The 16,830-nt window shown below is 38.3% G+C and overlaps 1 protein-coding gene across 7 annotated transcripts in view; it reads right to left on the bottom strand.

Moving 5' to 3' along the window:
• Window positions 1–16,830, bottom strand: part of PRMT8 (protein arginine methyltransferase 8) — a 74,680-nt gene that overhangs the window by 1,867 nt on the left and 55,983 nt on the right. For 6 of the 7 annotated variants that reach the window (XM_054827448.1, XM_054827431.1, XM_054827403.1 and 3 more), the window contains 3 exons: window positions 14,846–14,961; window positions 7,373–7,523; window positions 1,402–1,523 (listed from right to left, as the gene is read on the bottom strand). In XM_054827448.1, coding sequence (XP_054683423.1) covers window positions 1,402–1,523; window positions 7,373–7,523; window positions 14,846–14,961 — 389 coding nt within the window. The remainder of the gene's footprint in view (window positions 1–1,401; window positions 1,524–7,372; window positions 7,524–14,845; window positions 14,962–16,830) is intronic. The other variant, XM_054827458.1, reaches the window with a different exon arrangement.

Genomic DNA, 16,830 nt, shown 5'->3' on the forward strand with positions numbered 1-16,830 from the left:
ATAATGACATGCGTTTTGGAAAAAGGCAGTACATAGCCCTACAAAAGGAAGCTGTCTCTCTACAAGCTTTTGAAAGGCTTCATGTTTCAGAAGAAAAAAGCACTAACAAATCCTTTTGAACCAAGGTGGTCTCTATGTCTTATGATAACTATCAAGAACACATCAATTTTAGCACCTAAATCTGCATTCAGGTGCTTAGTGCTGTGCAAACAAATATGAAATGTTTTCTTCATTTTTCCCCTCAAAAGAAAATTGATACATTCAACCAAAAAGAAAATGTTCCAGTCTCCCACGGACAACCTAAAGGTGGAAAACAGACTATTGTCCTCTACTTTCACAGCAAGTGGTAGCTTCAAAAGTGAATGTGTTTGTTTTAATTCCAAGTTTATTTTGTGTTTATTTCTTCCCCTGTATAAACACTTCTATGAAAACCACATCCAATCTGTATTTATTACAAAAAAGGAAAAGTAATGCAAAAAAGAAAGGCAATGAAATGTTAAGATTTGCTGCAGTCAACAAATGCAATACTTCAACAATTACAACTGCATGGACAGATTATAACCAAGTTATTTTAATAGCTGTATATTGTAACAGAGAATTAAGAGATTCTGCTCAAGGTTTTTGGTAGAAAATGGTGCCACTGTTTCTCCCAGAAGCCATACTTCTCATGTCTTGCTGTTCTACACAGACATGGGTTGTCCATCAGACCATGTCTCAGTCTCCTTACAAGTTAAAAGAAGCACTGAATAACTGACATACTTGGTAATTCAGCCCATAGCAGAGAAATTAAGGAAGTTTTCACCAGTCATGGTAGTGTAATATCCATCACACTTTAGCTTTAGTCTTAAATAAAACATCTGTATTTTCTGTCAAACAACCATTCAACAACCATATCACTTGATTAGTGAGTTCAAGTACATTTGATCAGTGAGTTCATACAGATATTCAGCTGAAATCTGTTACTTAATTTCCTAAAGGAGAGTTCTTGGCCACTGAGTGGGAAATCTGGCTATAGATGTGGAACTGAAGTACTTCTCATCATCCGCTGTTGGCAGAAGGGATCTTACCACTGATTTTAGTGACAGTATGAAGAGACCTTTGCCTACTTCGTGTTACACAATGTGAGCCAAGCTGATTGCAGAGGACAACTGACTTGGTGATGTGATCGAATCATTTCTTCCCTCCCATGCTAGCTTGCTTGCAGGCTGAGTTCTGCAACATTAGCACTGCATTATCATTGCTGTCACCAGCTCTGGTGAATCTGTGACTAGAGCTCTTACTAATAAACATGAATTTAGAGACTTTAGCATGCTCATTGCTTTACTTATATGCATTTTATGTACTGTTGATTATAGTTTGTGATAAATAGAGTCGGAATTAGAATCAGTAATGCTGACTCACCACATTTTTTGCATTTGGTTTCATGGATATAGTCCCATAGATTTCTTCGCCTCGTCTCACAGTTAAATAGTCCTCTAAGTAGAAGACAGTTTGCTTCCAGTGAGTATAGGGAGCATCAGGTGCTAAAAAATATATATATGGGTATTATTTATAGAAACTTCATCTTTGTCTTACAAATCAAATTAAGATTTGGGAACAACTGAAAAAAAGCCTTTCTCCTCATAGAAAGCTTTAACTTATATACTATATTAGCAAACATGCTTTACAACAACACGATTCTATTGACTGTCAGTGGGTTGTCTTCTGATTTTTACTGAATATGTTAGATGTGAATCACACCCAGCAAGAAGGATTCCACAAAGGGGTTACGGGGCATGATAGGCACTTTTCTGCTGCTTTCCTTTCAACCCACACACATTCAAATTGAGGAAATCTTTGCCACTAAGTTCTTTGAAAGTCAGAAGTCTAAATTAGTTCAAAAAACAATTACACAAAACCATGAAAGAAAGGTTCATCAAAAACTAGTAATCACAATGACACAGATGAAACCTTTGCCTCATGATCCCAGAACAGCAGATTTTATAGTTTCCAGGACGATACAGCTGGGGAAAGGGCACTTGCACCTTGACCTGGTTTTGGACTTTTTAAAGGCACATGCTATGGGCAATTTGCAAGAGATGGATACTGGTCTAAATTAATTTCTAGTTTTGCTTAGCAGAATCACTTTGATGACCTTCTGTTATTTCAGGGTTTTATTTGTTCTTATTTCTGATTTAAATTCAAATCTTTGAGCAGTTTCTAATAAACTTGCATTGGTTACTTCTTGCTCCCGGCATTCTTGCAGCAAGAGCATCTAAGGAACCTAAGAATAACTGTACAAGTCCAGAGACTTCCTGACCTGTCAAAAAAGCCACTGATAAATTTATTTTTCTTCCATTTGTTTCCCCAATCGCTTTTTGATGCAGACATGGCCCACTAAACTAATCATGGTAATAAAACAATGATCTCATTTCATTTCAACATCAGTGTTTCAAAAAATATTTGACTTTAGAAATTGTTTGTGACTGGGGAAAAAATGAAGGGTTTTTTTTTTTTTTTAAACTGTCAGGACAGGAATTTTTAACAGTTCTTTTTTTCTAAAATTCTAGAATCAGAAGACTTATATAAACAAACTTTTGCCAGAAACTGTCTTGACAAAATGATATCTTCCAAAGGAAAAGTATTTTACCAGATAATTTCTGGCTATGTGTCTAGACAGTTTTAATGACTGTTAGTCGCTAAGTGGAGAGATCTTCTTGCTAGACTTCAGAATCTGTTTTCCATTTGGACATGCCTCTAAAATTTCTAAGTGAAAACATGTTAGACCAAAACTAAACTGAATTTATATTTTAAATCATAACTGCTATCTCGTACACACATATGTACATGTGCACATGTCCTTATGCAGAGATATCTTCCTTAGAAAAGCCTGGCATATCTGAAAACTTGTGCTCCATCGACAGGGCGGGTGGCGTGGAATGTGGGCATAGGTCTTCAAGTCCACTCCAAATCACACACATTTTCTTCATGATTAAAAAAAAGATATATCAGTGAAGTGGTACTTTTTCATGTCCTACAAACTTTTACTGAATTTTATTTTACTGAACTTTATTTTACTGAATTCACTAGAGCTTTGCCAACAGACACTAGCTGAGAATCCAGACCAGTCTTCTAGACAGTGGTGTCTATTCCTTCAGTTACAGAAGGCCAAATTAACTTTTTATGGAGTGACTTGTTCTGCACCTACCTTACCTTGATGTGCTGAATAGAGGCAGAGAACCACCTCCCTCAACCTCCTGTCTACACTCATGCTAATACAGGTCAGAATGATTGACCAGATTTGCTGCAGACATATTTCTGACTCATGTTCAGTTTGCTGCTCACCAGAATCCAGGAGGCTTTTCCAACAAAGCTGATTTCTATCCAGTTGACCCAAGCAACTTGCTGAGAGTGCACTCTATCTCATCATCCGGGTCATTAATAAAGATGTGGAACAATGTTGACCTCACTGTTGGTCACCTGTGGGATACCACTAATAACTGGCCTCTGTTTTGACTTAGCTCATTGACACATTTTGAGCCAATTTTTCACCCATGTTATTGTTCACTTTTCCAGTCTGTATCTCACCAATATAGCTGTAATGATGCTATGCAAGGTTGTATAAAAGGCCTTGCTAAAGTCAAGGTATACAACAGCCACTGATCTTCCCTCATCCACACAGCCAGTCAACTGTAAAGCAATTAGGTTGGTTAGGTATAATTGTATTATTGGCTTTGGTAAATCCGTGCTAGCTGTTCTCAATCACCTTCTTATAGCTGTAAATAGTTTCCAAGTGGATTTGTGTCATAACCTTCCCAGGAACTGAGATGAAGTTGACTGGCCTGTAGTTCCATGAATCCTGCTTACTCCACTTCTTGAAGATGGGTGTGATAGCTGCCTTTTTCTAATCATCAAGAACCTTCCCCCATCACCATGACCTTTTAAAGATGTTAGAGGGTAGTCTTACAATGACATTGACCAGCACCCTCAGCATGTTTGGATGCCTCCTGTCCTATGGACTTATTTAAGGTTCTGTAGTTCTAGTGGCATACCTTGAGGCACAACGCACATACTCTCAGGTTCATGGTATAAAAAACCTACTTCTCCAATGGCTGCAAGGCACCTCCTCCATTATTTTAGATAATTTGGATAACAATTAACCCTCCACATAAACAGTACTTGTCTTAGTACAATTAGAGGGGTACCAAATGGGACCTTGAGGAAATCCTGGACCAAGTACTGTGCAGAGGAGTCACAACCAACTGGTTCCCCCCAGGCTTCAGAGTGGTCCCTAGATCTGCTGTAATTGGTGATATGGCTGTAGCCTCATTTACATCAAAAGCAGCCAGAGTGAACTTTGGTTTTAGAAGAAGCCCTTGTCAAAAACACACAAACAACTTGAGCATGGACTTGAAAATCTTAAGAATTTGACTTTGCATGGATACCTGGCTAGCAGTTCTTCCTCATTTGCATGCAATGACATCCAAACTCTTTTATTTGGTGGGCCAAATAAAGTTAGTTAGAAGTTAGTTACTGAAGTAAGATGTTCAGAGAATTGGCAGTAAAGCAAAGAAAAGCATTCAATAGGAGAAATGTAGCATTTGCCAAGGGTCAGAAGACAGAATCTGGAGACCTAGGAAGCCTCTCCAAGCAAGCCTCCAAGGAGGCTGAGCCACCAGCAGATTAGAGATCTAGTTGCAGAAAAAAATTATGAGAAAGGGCAAGTCATCAAAGCTGAAAGGATCCTAGAGTGCATGACTAAGCATTCAGAACCGGCAATGTGCACTTGCAGCCCATAAAGCCAACTGTATCCTGGGCTGCATCAAAAGAAATGTGACCAGCAGGTCAAGGCAGGTGATTCTGCCCCTCTACTCTGCTCTTGTGAGACCCCACCTGGAGTTCTGCATCCAGCTCTGGGGTCCCCAGTACAAGAGAGACAAGGAGCTGTTGGAGCGAGTCCAGAGGAGGGCCACGAAGCTGATGGGAGGGCTGGAGCACCTCTCCTGTGAGGACAGGCTGAGAGAGTTGGGATTGTTCAGCCTGGAGAAAAGAAGACTCCAGGGACACCTTAGAGCAGCCTTCCAGTACCTGAAGGGGCCTACAGGAAAGATTGGGGAGGGACTGTTTACAAGGGCATGGAATGATAGGACAAGGGGTAATGGCTTTAAACTGAAAGAGGGTAAATTTAGATTAGATCTTAGGAAGAAATTCTTTACTGTTAGAGTGGTGAGGTATTGGAAGAGGTTGCCCAGAGAGGCTGTGGAGGGTCCATCCCTGGAAGTGTTCAAGACCAGGTTGGATGGGGCTTTGGGCGACCTGGTCTAGTGGAGGGTGTCCCTGCCCACAGCAGGGGGATTGGAACTAGATGATCTTTGCGGTCCCTTCCAACCCAAACTGTTCTATGATTCTATGAACCTCTGAAGTAGCAGCCTGTGGGAGCTACAGATAGTTTAGAGAAGCTAGGTTTTCAGGCACTGCTGATGAACTCCATTCTTGATAGAGGTTCAGAAATACTGGAGATTGTGACTCCTTTGCCCTCTTTTTTTTTAATGACAGATAGGCACAAAATGCCTATCATGTACATACATTTGCAACTTGAGGTGGGTCTGCAAAAACCTCTTTGTAAGAAAAACACTATGCCAAACTTGCCTTCTGCCCTAGGCTTTTGTCCAAATGTAGCCTCTTCTCCCTAATACTATTTAACCTCTCTCCTTCCTCAAGTTCCTACTTCCTGTGTGCTAAGGGAAGCTAAGCCCACCTGTGGTGGTCTTGCAGAACATTTTTTTAAGTGCCTGAGTGAGCCCTCTTTATTCCATACACCCAAGAGGCAAGAAGAAGCAAGATAGTTCTTATCCCAGCCACCTTTTGCTGTATTGATATTGGAGCAAGTCTATGTCTACTCTGCAGACAAGCAACTCCTTGCAATAACAATGGGTCCTTTTCCTTGCCACTTTTGGTGCTTATTCACTGGGATGTCTAAGAGTCAAGCAAAGAATGGCTGGGTTTGAGGGCCAGATTTGCTGATGGGATGCGTTTGACTGGAAAAACATTAATCAAATACCCTAATATATTCAACAGATGTTTCTTAAAACATGTACATTCATATGTACACATAAAGCAGAAACACATTCTATTATTCCTTTGCAGATGAAGCCACATTCTCAATGATATAAAAGGCCTTTCACGTAGTTCTGGCAATATAAGTAGACCTCCTTTACTAAGGTAGTTTTTAGATAACATCACAACACAGTAACTGCACCCTTTGTTCAAAAGTATTCTTTACAGAAAACTGGAGGTTTGACTATATTACCTTTTAGAAAAAAATATGGGGCTGCCTTCTGCTGAAAAAAATCAGCCTTCTGTGGAAAAAACAAATGCCTGAAACTTAAAGTGTTTACCACCTTAGATAATTTTGTTCAGCATGAACTCAGAAATATTAGCACTTCAGGATACCACTGCAGTACCTCAGATTGTTCATGTCTCCCTAGCTACACTGTTTCCCAGAACATACTGATGCCTATCATTGTGTGGGAAATACTATAGTATAATACATTTATAGAATGACCAGGGAAACACAGTTACCAAAAAACATAAAAATAGGAGGTACCAAATAACATCATTGATATGGTTATACTTCTCCAGTCAAATATAAATAAGTATTTTAACAAAGTACTTTGAGCTTTTAATCTCATGTAAGGAGTTGAGAGTTCCTGTGAAGGGAGACAAAAAGACATTTCTAATTATATTTACACCTGTTTGAGTTGTGTAATGGTGCTAACTGCAACCAGCACCAACTATAATTTGTTGTTCTTATCATTACAGCAGTCATGAGGTTTTTACATTTCTTGCAACACTCACTGGTTTATTCACTCTAGTAAATGATGCCTTACAGGAATGGAGTTATTCCTTTAAATATCTGCTCACCAAGGTTAAGTTAGAGTTTCACATTTGGGTTGTTAGAGCCGACTTACATAAGCAGTATGTGTGTGGTTATATCTTGGAAAAAAACAATGGTTTTGTTGTAGACTCTGAGACAAGCAAGAGCTTTTGCTGAGTTTTGGTGCTGCTATCTGTCACTAAGCTGACAATTCCCTGGCTAATCTGAGAAACTTGACACAGGATTTAGATATAACTGGTGATGGGCATAAAGTCCTGGGTCACAATTCCTGCTGAGCTCTAACCTTGATAGCCATTGTGAAGTTCCACCTCTGTTTTTGCAGAATTCCTACAAGCAGTTGTCCTTTCCCCATCCTGCTCACCTCTTCAAAAGTGACAATAATCTTTATCACTGAAATTCAAACCTGGTGGTACAGTAGACCTTCCTATACCATCTGAATAGTAGCACTGATATACTGATAGCAATAGGAATGAAATTAAAAGAAATACAGATTACCTGTAGAAAATCCCATCTTCTTGTGGCACTTTGTAAATTCAATATTAAAATAGGTGACCAAGGCATGAATGTAATCGTTACGCTGAATTTGGAGGCAGAATGCAGAAGTAAATGCCAATTCTTCAGTCTTCACTGTATAAATATCTACTTCCTATTTTGAGGAGAAAGAAAATGAGACATTTACATGCAGATCTCTGTGCCTCTAAGGTAGGTGTTAAGTGATGTACTTAAGCATTTTATCTCATGATCAGCAACAAAGACAATTGGCAGCCCTTTAACACTATAAGAAATCAATGGTACATTCGAATATATCAAATCACCAGCAAATGATCTAGTTATCTGGCGAAGTTAACAGAGTGTGATAAAAGAGGCCACTCATAAAAGAGTGTGTGTCCTTGGGAAAGGCAGGGAGGGGCTCTAGAGGAAATCAAGGTAAAAACCGTGCTTTCACAAATATAGGCACATTGGATGTTGAAATGGAGATACAGGTCCCAGTTCTAAGACCTTTCATCATCAGGGACTGTCAGCATGAGGAAAGATGGCATAGTTGGGTTTTTAATAAAAATAAATTTCTGATTTGTTTGAGCATCTCTGAAAGGGAATGTGCTTTGACTGTGTCAAACAATCAAAACATTTGAGGCATGACAGGGGCCTCCTTTTTGCTGATAATGCTTTCTAGTCCTGTGTCAGATAACCGATTCCAAAAATAACATCATCGATATGGTTATACTTCTCCAGTCAAATATAAATAAGTATTTTAACAAAGTACTTTGAGCTTTTAATCTCATGTAAGGAGTTGAGAGTTCCTGTGAAGGGAGACAAAAAGACATTTCTAATTATATTTACACCTGTTTGAGTTGTGTAATGGTGCTAACTGCAACCAGCACCAACTATAATTTGTTGTTCTTATCATTACAGCAGTCATGAGGTTTTTACATTTCTTGCAACACTCACTGGTTTATTCACTCTAGTAAATGATGCCTTACAGGAATGGAGTTATTCCTTTAAATATCTGCTCACCAAGGTTAAGTTAGAGTTTCACATTTGGGTTGTTAGAGCCGACTTACATAAGCAGTATGTGTGTGGTTATATCTTGGAAAAAAACAATGGTTTTGTTGTAAGGATCTTACTCTTGAACTAGACAGAAGAAAATCATGTAAATCATACCATTGATTGCAGTAATTAGGAGCAATGATGTAGTCTCCAAGACTGCTTATTTCCATCAATATTTTAATCATGCTCTTCAAGGCTTAAACTAAACTTTTTAGATGGATCTGATTTTCCCAGCTAGATATTGTTTTTATCTTGGTTGTTTCCAAAACTTGTAGTCATAACAGGGAGGATAATGTCTGAGATCCTATTAATTGTATTCTAATCCTATGGGAAATTTTTCCTATCTGCACTTTCTGATATCTTCCTAAGTGTATCTGGCTTCACTGTCCTTATTGACCTTGTCAGGGCATATTTGGCAAAAGCCAGATACCCCCAAAATATTTTTCTCTCTGTTATTTGGAAAGTCAGTATTAACAACAAAACTGCTCATGCATACAGAGAAATAGAAGCTTTGTAGGCAGAAATCCAAATTTTCTCTACTCTACCAACATAAACCAGGAATCATATCACTGACCTCACCAGCATTACTTCAGACTCACGCTGCAAAAAATAGAGAGCAGAGTCTAGAATGTCCATTAGAGGGCTCTTTTCGCCTCTTTTAGGGCACAATAGAGGGATCTTCTACCGATTGCATTCTATGATCTAAGAGAAGTCTGCAAAAATAGACATCAAAAGATGCAGCCATATTTCAGTTACTGAGGTCATTGCATGGACCACAGATCATGTGTTTGTGAGACTTAGAAAACTTATGGTGAGATTATTTAAGCAAACTATAGTTTTGGCCTGTCCGATTAGCAATATTATTCAAGAATAACTTAACCATAATGAAAATTAGTCTACTACATTGTAATGGCACCCCGAATCACTAGTGCTTATAAGTGACCCATGCTTATAAGTGGTCATTTAAAGCTGGGATAGCCTTAAAACGTACTTTTTTCCTCAAAAGAAGAAAAAAAAAAAGCATACTAGGAATAAGAATTTCTTAAGTCTCCTGGCAGACTTCCATAGCAGTCTGCAACATTTGCTTTGACAAGCCAGACTGGACTAGTGGGTTATAGCTGCAGATTTCTGTAATTTTTGGTGGCTTTTTAGTGGTATCACTGTGGGGAAATTGTGAATTAAGTCCAATGATGAGCACATAAAAGGGATCTAGCTCCCTCTCTGAGCTGCATTGGCTCTGCAGGCTAAAATGAAATCAAAAGCAGTAGGAAATATTTTTATTAGAGAAGTTAGTGGAAATGTCTCAGAAATACTGAACAGATGTGTTGGATAAAATTTTGGTCACTTTTGCGGTCATTTTTTTAAGGACAGAAATATGCTTATTTTTGTATGCAAGATATCAAACTAATGTGGGGGTTTTTTATTTATTAATATAGTTTTGAAACTGGCCTGATCCTGTTTTGGTGATCTCTTTGAATTGTACTCTGGCCACTATATATTTTTATATCAAATGTCACTGCTCATTGAATGTTAATTACATGGGACAAATGCTATCTTTGCATAAAATAAGTGGAAAAGTCATAATTTACCAGATTTCATTCAAATTTCAAACCCAACAACAAGAAAATGGGCATAGTTAAGCAGGGATCTGATCAAAATACAGCTCTTAATCATACTAAAAAAATGTGTTAAGCTGAGCAACAATAAAAGTGTCAGAATTATCAGCTAAATAAGGACGTCCAGACTGTGGTTGACACTGCATGAAAGACCACAAGACATCCCATGCTACAGGTCCCTGTTGCAGAGAGGCAAATAGAGGTCCAGTTTTTACATTCATTGTATAAAGAATGGTTCTTGGGCTGTCCTGTGGTTCAAATTCTTTAGGACTAAGCAAATGATGTATAGAAGATCATTTAGAATCACAGGGATGATGACAGTGAGGTCGAGATGCAGTCTTGCCAGCTGATATGTATTTCTTGTTTGAATGGTATCACCCTAGCTGAAAGGCAACCTAACTAATGAGAGAAACAGCCCTGAATCAGGTTTGCTGATGGGAAAAATGCTGACTTGCTACCTGACCTGTTTCCTGATGCAAATTGTAATTAAGGTTGCTTCTAGAGTGCCACCACACTTCTTTTCTGATCCCCTTCCCAGCCAGTGAGCTTAATCAGCTAGGACTGTGTGAGCATGAAGATACGTTAAAGATTCAAATCTCAGTGAATGCCTGGTTTTGGTGGGGGTTTTTGTTTGCTTGCCTGGTTTTGGATTTGAGGTTGGGTTCCCTCCCCTACCCCCCCACCATTGCACCAGCTGTCTTGATTTGGACAGAGGGAAATGGTCACTCCAATATAGGATGTGATGGTGAAGGTGGTGCTAATCATAGCAGGTAAAGGTGCAGAACTAATGTAGAAGCTGGAGGACAGGCAGCATTGCTACAAGCAATATTGCCAGCTTCAGGAAAGGGATTGGTCTGAAGGCTGAGAAGTAAAATTAATTGCTAGGGAAAGGAGAGGCCAAAAAGGAAAGGGCCAAACCCTCTTTTCTGACAAGCATTGAGAAAATTACCTATATTGTCAGTTGCACACAGGCATACAGATGTGAGGGGAGCACTGAATGCAATAGTCAGCCCCCAAAACACATTCACTTTTCCAAAAGAATTTTTTTTTTTTTAAAGAGTGCCGAGAACTAACAGTATTAATGTGGGGAAAGAACAAAAACCATTAAATTCTGTGTGTTTTGGGGGAGCAGTGAAAGGAAGAATGTAGTATCTGAGATTGTTTTGACTAGATATTGCAGCATACGTTGGCTTTCTATTAGATGAAATAACAGGGATGCAAGTGTAACTATGGCCTCCTGCCAGGGTCCCTCTTCTGCCATCTTTTCCTGTTTGCACAGAAGGAAATGCTTGAAAATTACCAGGATTTTTTGGGGGTTTGGGGTTTTTTTTGGGAGGAAGGGAATAGGTGGAGTTAAATCTGAGGATGCTGAAAGGAAAGACTGTGGGGAGAACTGTTGGAAAGGAAAGAGTAACAGGGAAAGTCACTTAGGAAAGGTAAGGAGGTTTTCATGTAGAAAAAAGAGTAGAGAATAAAAATGAGGAAAAAAAAGAGCAGTGTTTGAAGAAACATGGAAAATGAGTGGCGTAGGTGCCTCTTGCTTTACTTTAGGAGAAGCTGGGAGAAAGGAATGTGATTAGGGAGTTCACTGAAGTTGCAGTGGAGCAAAAGAAAAGTCTCATGAGGAATGCCTTGTTCTACGCCTCATAGGTCAAGATTACTATGGGGGAAGAACACGGGACTCATAGGAGCTCACAGACAAGTGCCTCACCTGTGTGGGTGGATCTCTCTGAGCAACAGTACCTTTTTGCAGAAAATAATGCAGGTCCTTTGAAATAAGGCTTCATAAAGGTGAATCATGATATTTTCAGAACAGCAGAAATTTCTCAACTGAATAGTTGAGCATACAGGTCAATGTATTTTTTTTGCTATCATGCTATGTTCTCTGATAAACAAGAATATTTTTGTTGTTTTTTGTGGGTTTTTTGGTGGTTTTGTTTGTTTTGGTGGGGTTTTTTTGTCTTTTTTTTTTTTTTTTTTTGTGCAGGGAAGGCAGTTTGTGCTTTAAGTAGCATTAAACTAAGTGGTGTGTAACCTGTAGGAGCTTTAATCTGTTCCTGGAAAGTATGGGACAAATGGTAGCATAAAAGTAGATTTATTTATTTTTTTTGTTCTTTCTCTGTGGCTAGACAGGGGATGATATTCAGGAAAGTCCAACAGTATTTTTTATTATAAACTGGATGTGGCATGTTCTTCATTCTTGATTGGTTTTGTGAGTTTTTGCCACTCTCTCATTGCAAGTTTTTCTACAGCTATGTGAACAATTGATTTATTGTTATTGTAGTCTCTGGTGCCGACACCAAATCAAAATTAACATGGAGAAAAAGTATTGAGTCAACTCAAACCCATTTGTATTTCTCTAATGTACAAGGGAATCAGAGAAGAAAATACAACTGGTTTACTGAGTTTGAAACAAACTTTTCCTTTCTTTCAGGTAACATTACTGAAAGCAGTAGAAACCCAGAAGGACACTTGTACACTTTTCCTGAGATCAGTTATTAACTCTGGTGGTTTGAAGATGCTTTGGTCCCTGGCTTGATTTGGTTTGGAATTTAAACAGAAAACTCCTACTTGCCAGGAAAATTCCTATACCCCCTGGATATATTTAAGAGATATATTCACAAATATTTTCAGGATCAAAGAAATGCAGTTTATATAAATAAACCATGTGCAAAAGTAATTGAAATTAAAAAAAAAAAATGCAAGCTCAGTTTTTCCTGCTTCCATATTGCTAGCTTGAACAAAAGCCTCCCTCCTTCCTGCCTTTCATTGACAATTTTATCTTATTTTTAGTGATCAGTTTGTGAGATTAGGGACAGATTTTAGGACTGAGAGTGTAACCGTGGGATGGGGCCATGAAACAGAAACTATAGAATCAGTTTGAGATAATTAGTGTGTAACCAAGGTAATAGGTAATGAAGCTAACTGACCATGGCAAGGTACAGTGCTGCTATGTTCCATGTACAGTCCCTACCAAACTGAACAATAGGTTTGGAGATATTAATCTTATGAAGTAAGTTGTTATGGACAGGTGCACCTACAACAAGGATACTGCGCATGCCTGCAAGAAGAGGGTCACCCAGCGGACATGGGTGTGAGACCACTGACGACCACCAGAGACCCTTGAGGACCACCGACTCAAATCACTGAGCATGCATGACGGGGAGGAGAATATGGAAATGGATTCTAAGAAATGATTATCATAGGACTGCCTTTTCTTGGAAAAATAATGAATATGTATGTTTTGATCCTATATAACCTGTGTGTTGGTGATCACCTGGCATGCACGTTGGGTGGAACTATCCCCCGTGCATCCAGTGCTGCAATAAAGAATGCCTGCCTTTTAACACTACATTGGTGTTATGAGGTTTATTCCCGGGTTTCGGTGACAAGAGTGGTTTCTGCTTTGTTCCCAATGTGCCATTACATGGTAAAGCACCATTTGGTGTATGGACAAAAGATGTCTGGCTGTGTAGAATTAAAGATAAAACCTGAGTAGGTAAAGTTTGAAAGATGTTGTCTGCTTTCTTAAACCCAATTACTTTCAAAGACCTTCTAAAGAAAGCGTTAGATTTGCACTTCATTTAAGGGCATGTAGCTTTTATAACTTTTTACTCCAGAGAAGCCAACACATTTTGCCACCTGATCTCTCACTCAAGACATACTTTATGCAGTCTAAATAGCTGTTTATTTTGTATGTATTGCAATTGTAAATTGCTCAGGCTGTTTTCAGACACAATCATCTTGTATTCCCCTCAGTGCAGATGGACTGTGCCTGCATATGTACTCACATAGAGTTTCTACTTCTGTTCCTTTTTGCTGTTTTCTGTAAAGGTTCTGCAGACTAACGGTATGTCTTTGGTTTTTGCATATGGGAATACTTAATGCTGTGTTTGTTACTGGCAAAAAGTGAAAGCAATAAATTAGAACTAAGTCTTTGGGATAAATGAGCACACTCTGAGATTCATGGATCTGATCCTACCACTGCTGTTGATGTGGACAGTCTTATTCATGAGAGTAGTCCCACATGAGGAGGATTTCATCACATGGAAGAAATTTTAGAGCTTTTGTGTGTTCCTGCAGGCTATGGATTCTTAATCTGGTCTTGTGAACAGGGAGTAGTGACACATTCTGTCTCGTATGTAGAACAAGGTACAAGCTAACCTCTGGCTGCAGATGTTAGGTCTGGGAAAACACAGTAATATTTTAGATAAGGCTAAGAATTAGGAAGTTATACAAATAAATTAGGTTTTAATTCTGATCTCATGCTCTGGAGTAAATTAGAGTTATTTCATCAGGGCTGACCAATTCAGAAACTGATGCTTCAGTCTTTTTTACTGCAAACAGAATTATTTTACCCCTTCTCCCGAGCAACTTGCCATCAGTAATTTCCAATGTCTACTTACAAGAAGTAGGGCAATTAAAATTAATTTCTAAATACACCATGTCTCTATCCAGTATTTGCACATGTATAATTTGTAAGACTCTTAAGTTACAGTTAGCAGTAGCTAGGTGAGTACAGAGTCACAAGGAGCATCTTGCTTTTGGGTATTCTTTAAGTGATCAAGGTATCAATGGTCATGCTTAGCTCAGGTGACAGTACTGGACACGTGCAACATACTAGTACTGACTAACTTAAAACTGCACAATTTTCCTTCTTGGTGTGATAGCATTCTACAATGATGGCTTCTGCAGCTAGTTAGAAGCATACAACGATAGTAGTAAAACATAAGCAGCAGGTCTCCAAAGAATCCTACAGTTAGGTGTAAACATTGATAATTATGTATATTTGGAATTACCAAACCTTTATTAAACAGGCATTGGTCACCACTTGCTTTGGATCTACTATGTCCACCAAAGGCTCCTTCATGGCAACATCCCTAATACAGGTCATGTCAAAGCCGTACACATTCTCCCACCCTGTCAATGCAAATGGATGTGTCAAAGATTAGCAGTAATAATAAAAGTATTTTTTGTTTCTCAAAGCATCTTTCATTTGAAAGAATTTCTACTATCCCCTAACTCAGTTCTCCTCTTTAGCTCTTTGCTCCCTGCCCCAGTTGTCTATGTCATCATCACCATTTTACAGATAATGCAGTTGTGGCAAAATAACCCCTCAATGTACATCTTTGAACAAGTGGCCCTTGTTTTGTGGTGTCCCCAAAACTGTGTCATATGAGATTTGTCAATGATTTTCATGGCTTTACACATTTGAGAGTATTGCCCAAAATCATATAATATGTCAGGTTGAGACTTGTCAATAGCTGGTAAGATTATTCTATCCTTTCCTATCCATTCTGGCTAATATTTCTCTTTTTTATAGATTACTATACAATCATCAGTTTACATGCTCTTTTAATTATTTAAGTAGTCTTAGTTTCAGCAAGTGAATTACTGACAGGTAGTAGAATTACAGGTGTGTTTCAATATTTGGGACATCCAAGTTTTAATCTGCATGTACATCATGACAAAAAAGCAAAATGTCCACTTTCTAAAAGATTTAAAAGCCATGCTGATCTTCTATATTTGAACTGTTCTTCTGATTGTTCCAGTAAATGCTTCTTATCTTGCTGAGTGGTTTTTTTTTTCTTGAACAAATAGTACCCTAGGGAAAAGTACACTGGCTTTGTTTTTATGATTGCTTAACAAAATGAAAACAAAAACCTCCAAAAAAAGTGAAATCTTAGTCTTATGAATCATATGAGTCAAGGTTCCTATGCGGTGCTCTATCTGAAAATCTAAACTGAATACTGTGAACTTTTTAAAAAATTTTTTGAACACAAGCAGAGTAAACTGATAAACAGCAATAGTGAGCATGTTTGAAATGTCTTGTTTTTTCAGAGCATAGCATTTGAGCTACTGGTGTTCCCAGAGGACTATGATTGAAAATATATTATGAGCAAAAAATCTGCATGTTTCTAAATTGGAACAAATCTGGGCATGAACAGTTCTTTGATATGTTATCTCTTTATTGGGCTGGGAGTTTCTCAATATTTCAGGGGAGGTAGCAATCAAAACTTTTGTTTCAGGCATCAGGAACATGTGGGAACTTCAGATTATATTTATAGAAGCCATATGTTTTTACATGATTACTCAGAAAAGATTAACTATGAAACCTTGAAGGAACAATTTAACAGAGTTGTTGGGGCCTCTATCACTTGATGTATTTCAGTCTACGTGGGATGCCTTTGAAATACATGCCACAGTCTGTATTAGACAGAGACCTGTCGCAGGAGTTAAAAGATAAAATTGTTTGGTTTACATTTTGCAGGAAATTAGAGTAATTGCCTATAGTAGTACTCTGTGGCATTAATAAAGTTTGAGAAATCAGAAGTCGGATATTTTTAGAAACTTCATACTGTATTATTTCTTAATCAATATGATGGTTCTTGAGTGCCCTTTGAAATGCTCAGCCCTGCATCTCATATGAAGGCAAGACTCTTATCCACCTTAAAGGAGAAAAAAGAAGGATGAAAAATTTAAATGTAAACATGGAGACACCATCAAGGATTTATAAAATGAAAAGACAGACAAGATGGTGGTGCATATAGGTAGTAAGATGGAAATAACTGAAGAAGACACAGAGGTATAAAATGTGAGAGGGGAAGGGAAATTAGAGGTGAAATCAGAAAAGAAAGTATCTTAAAAGAAAACAACATTTTAGAAGAGAAAAAGAATCCAAATAGTGGGGTTTTTTTCAAATGATGAAAAAATAAACAAGTTGAAAACAGTTGTATTTGTCTGTGAGAAAAGAAAAAGCCTCAAGGCCTAGAAACTAAGGGATTCAAA

Source organism: Grus americana, chromosome 1 (genome assembly GCF_028858705.1).
Source record: "Grus americana isolate bGruAme1 chromosome 1, bGruAme1.mat, whole genome shotgun sequence".
Lineage (NCBI taxonomy): Eukaryota > Metazoa > Chordata > Aves > Gruiformes > Gruidae > Grus > Grus americana.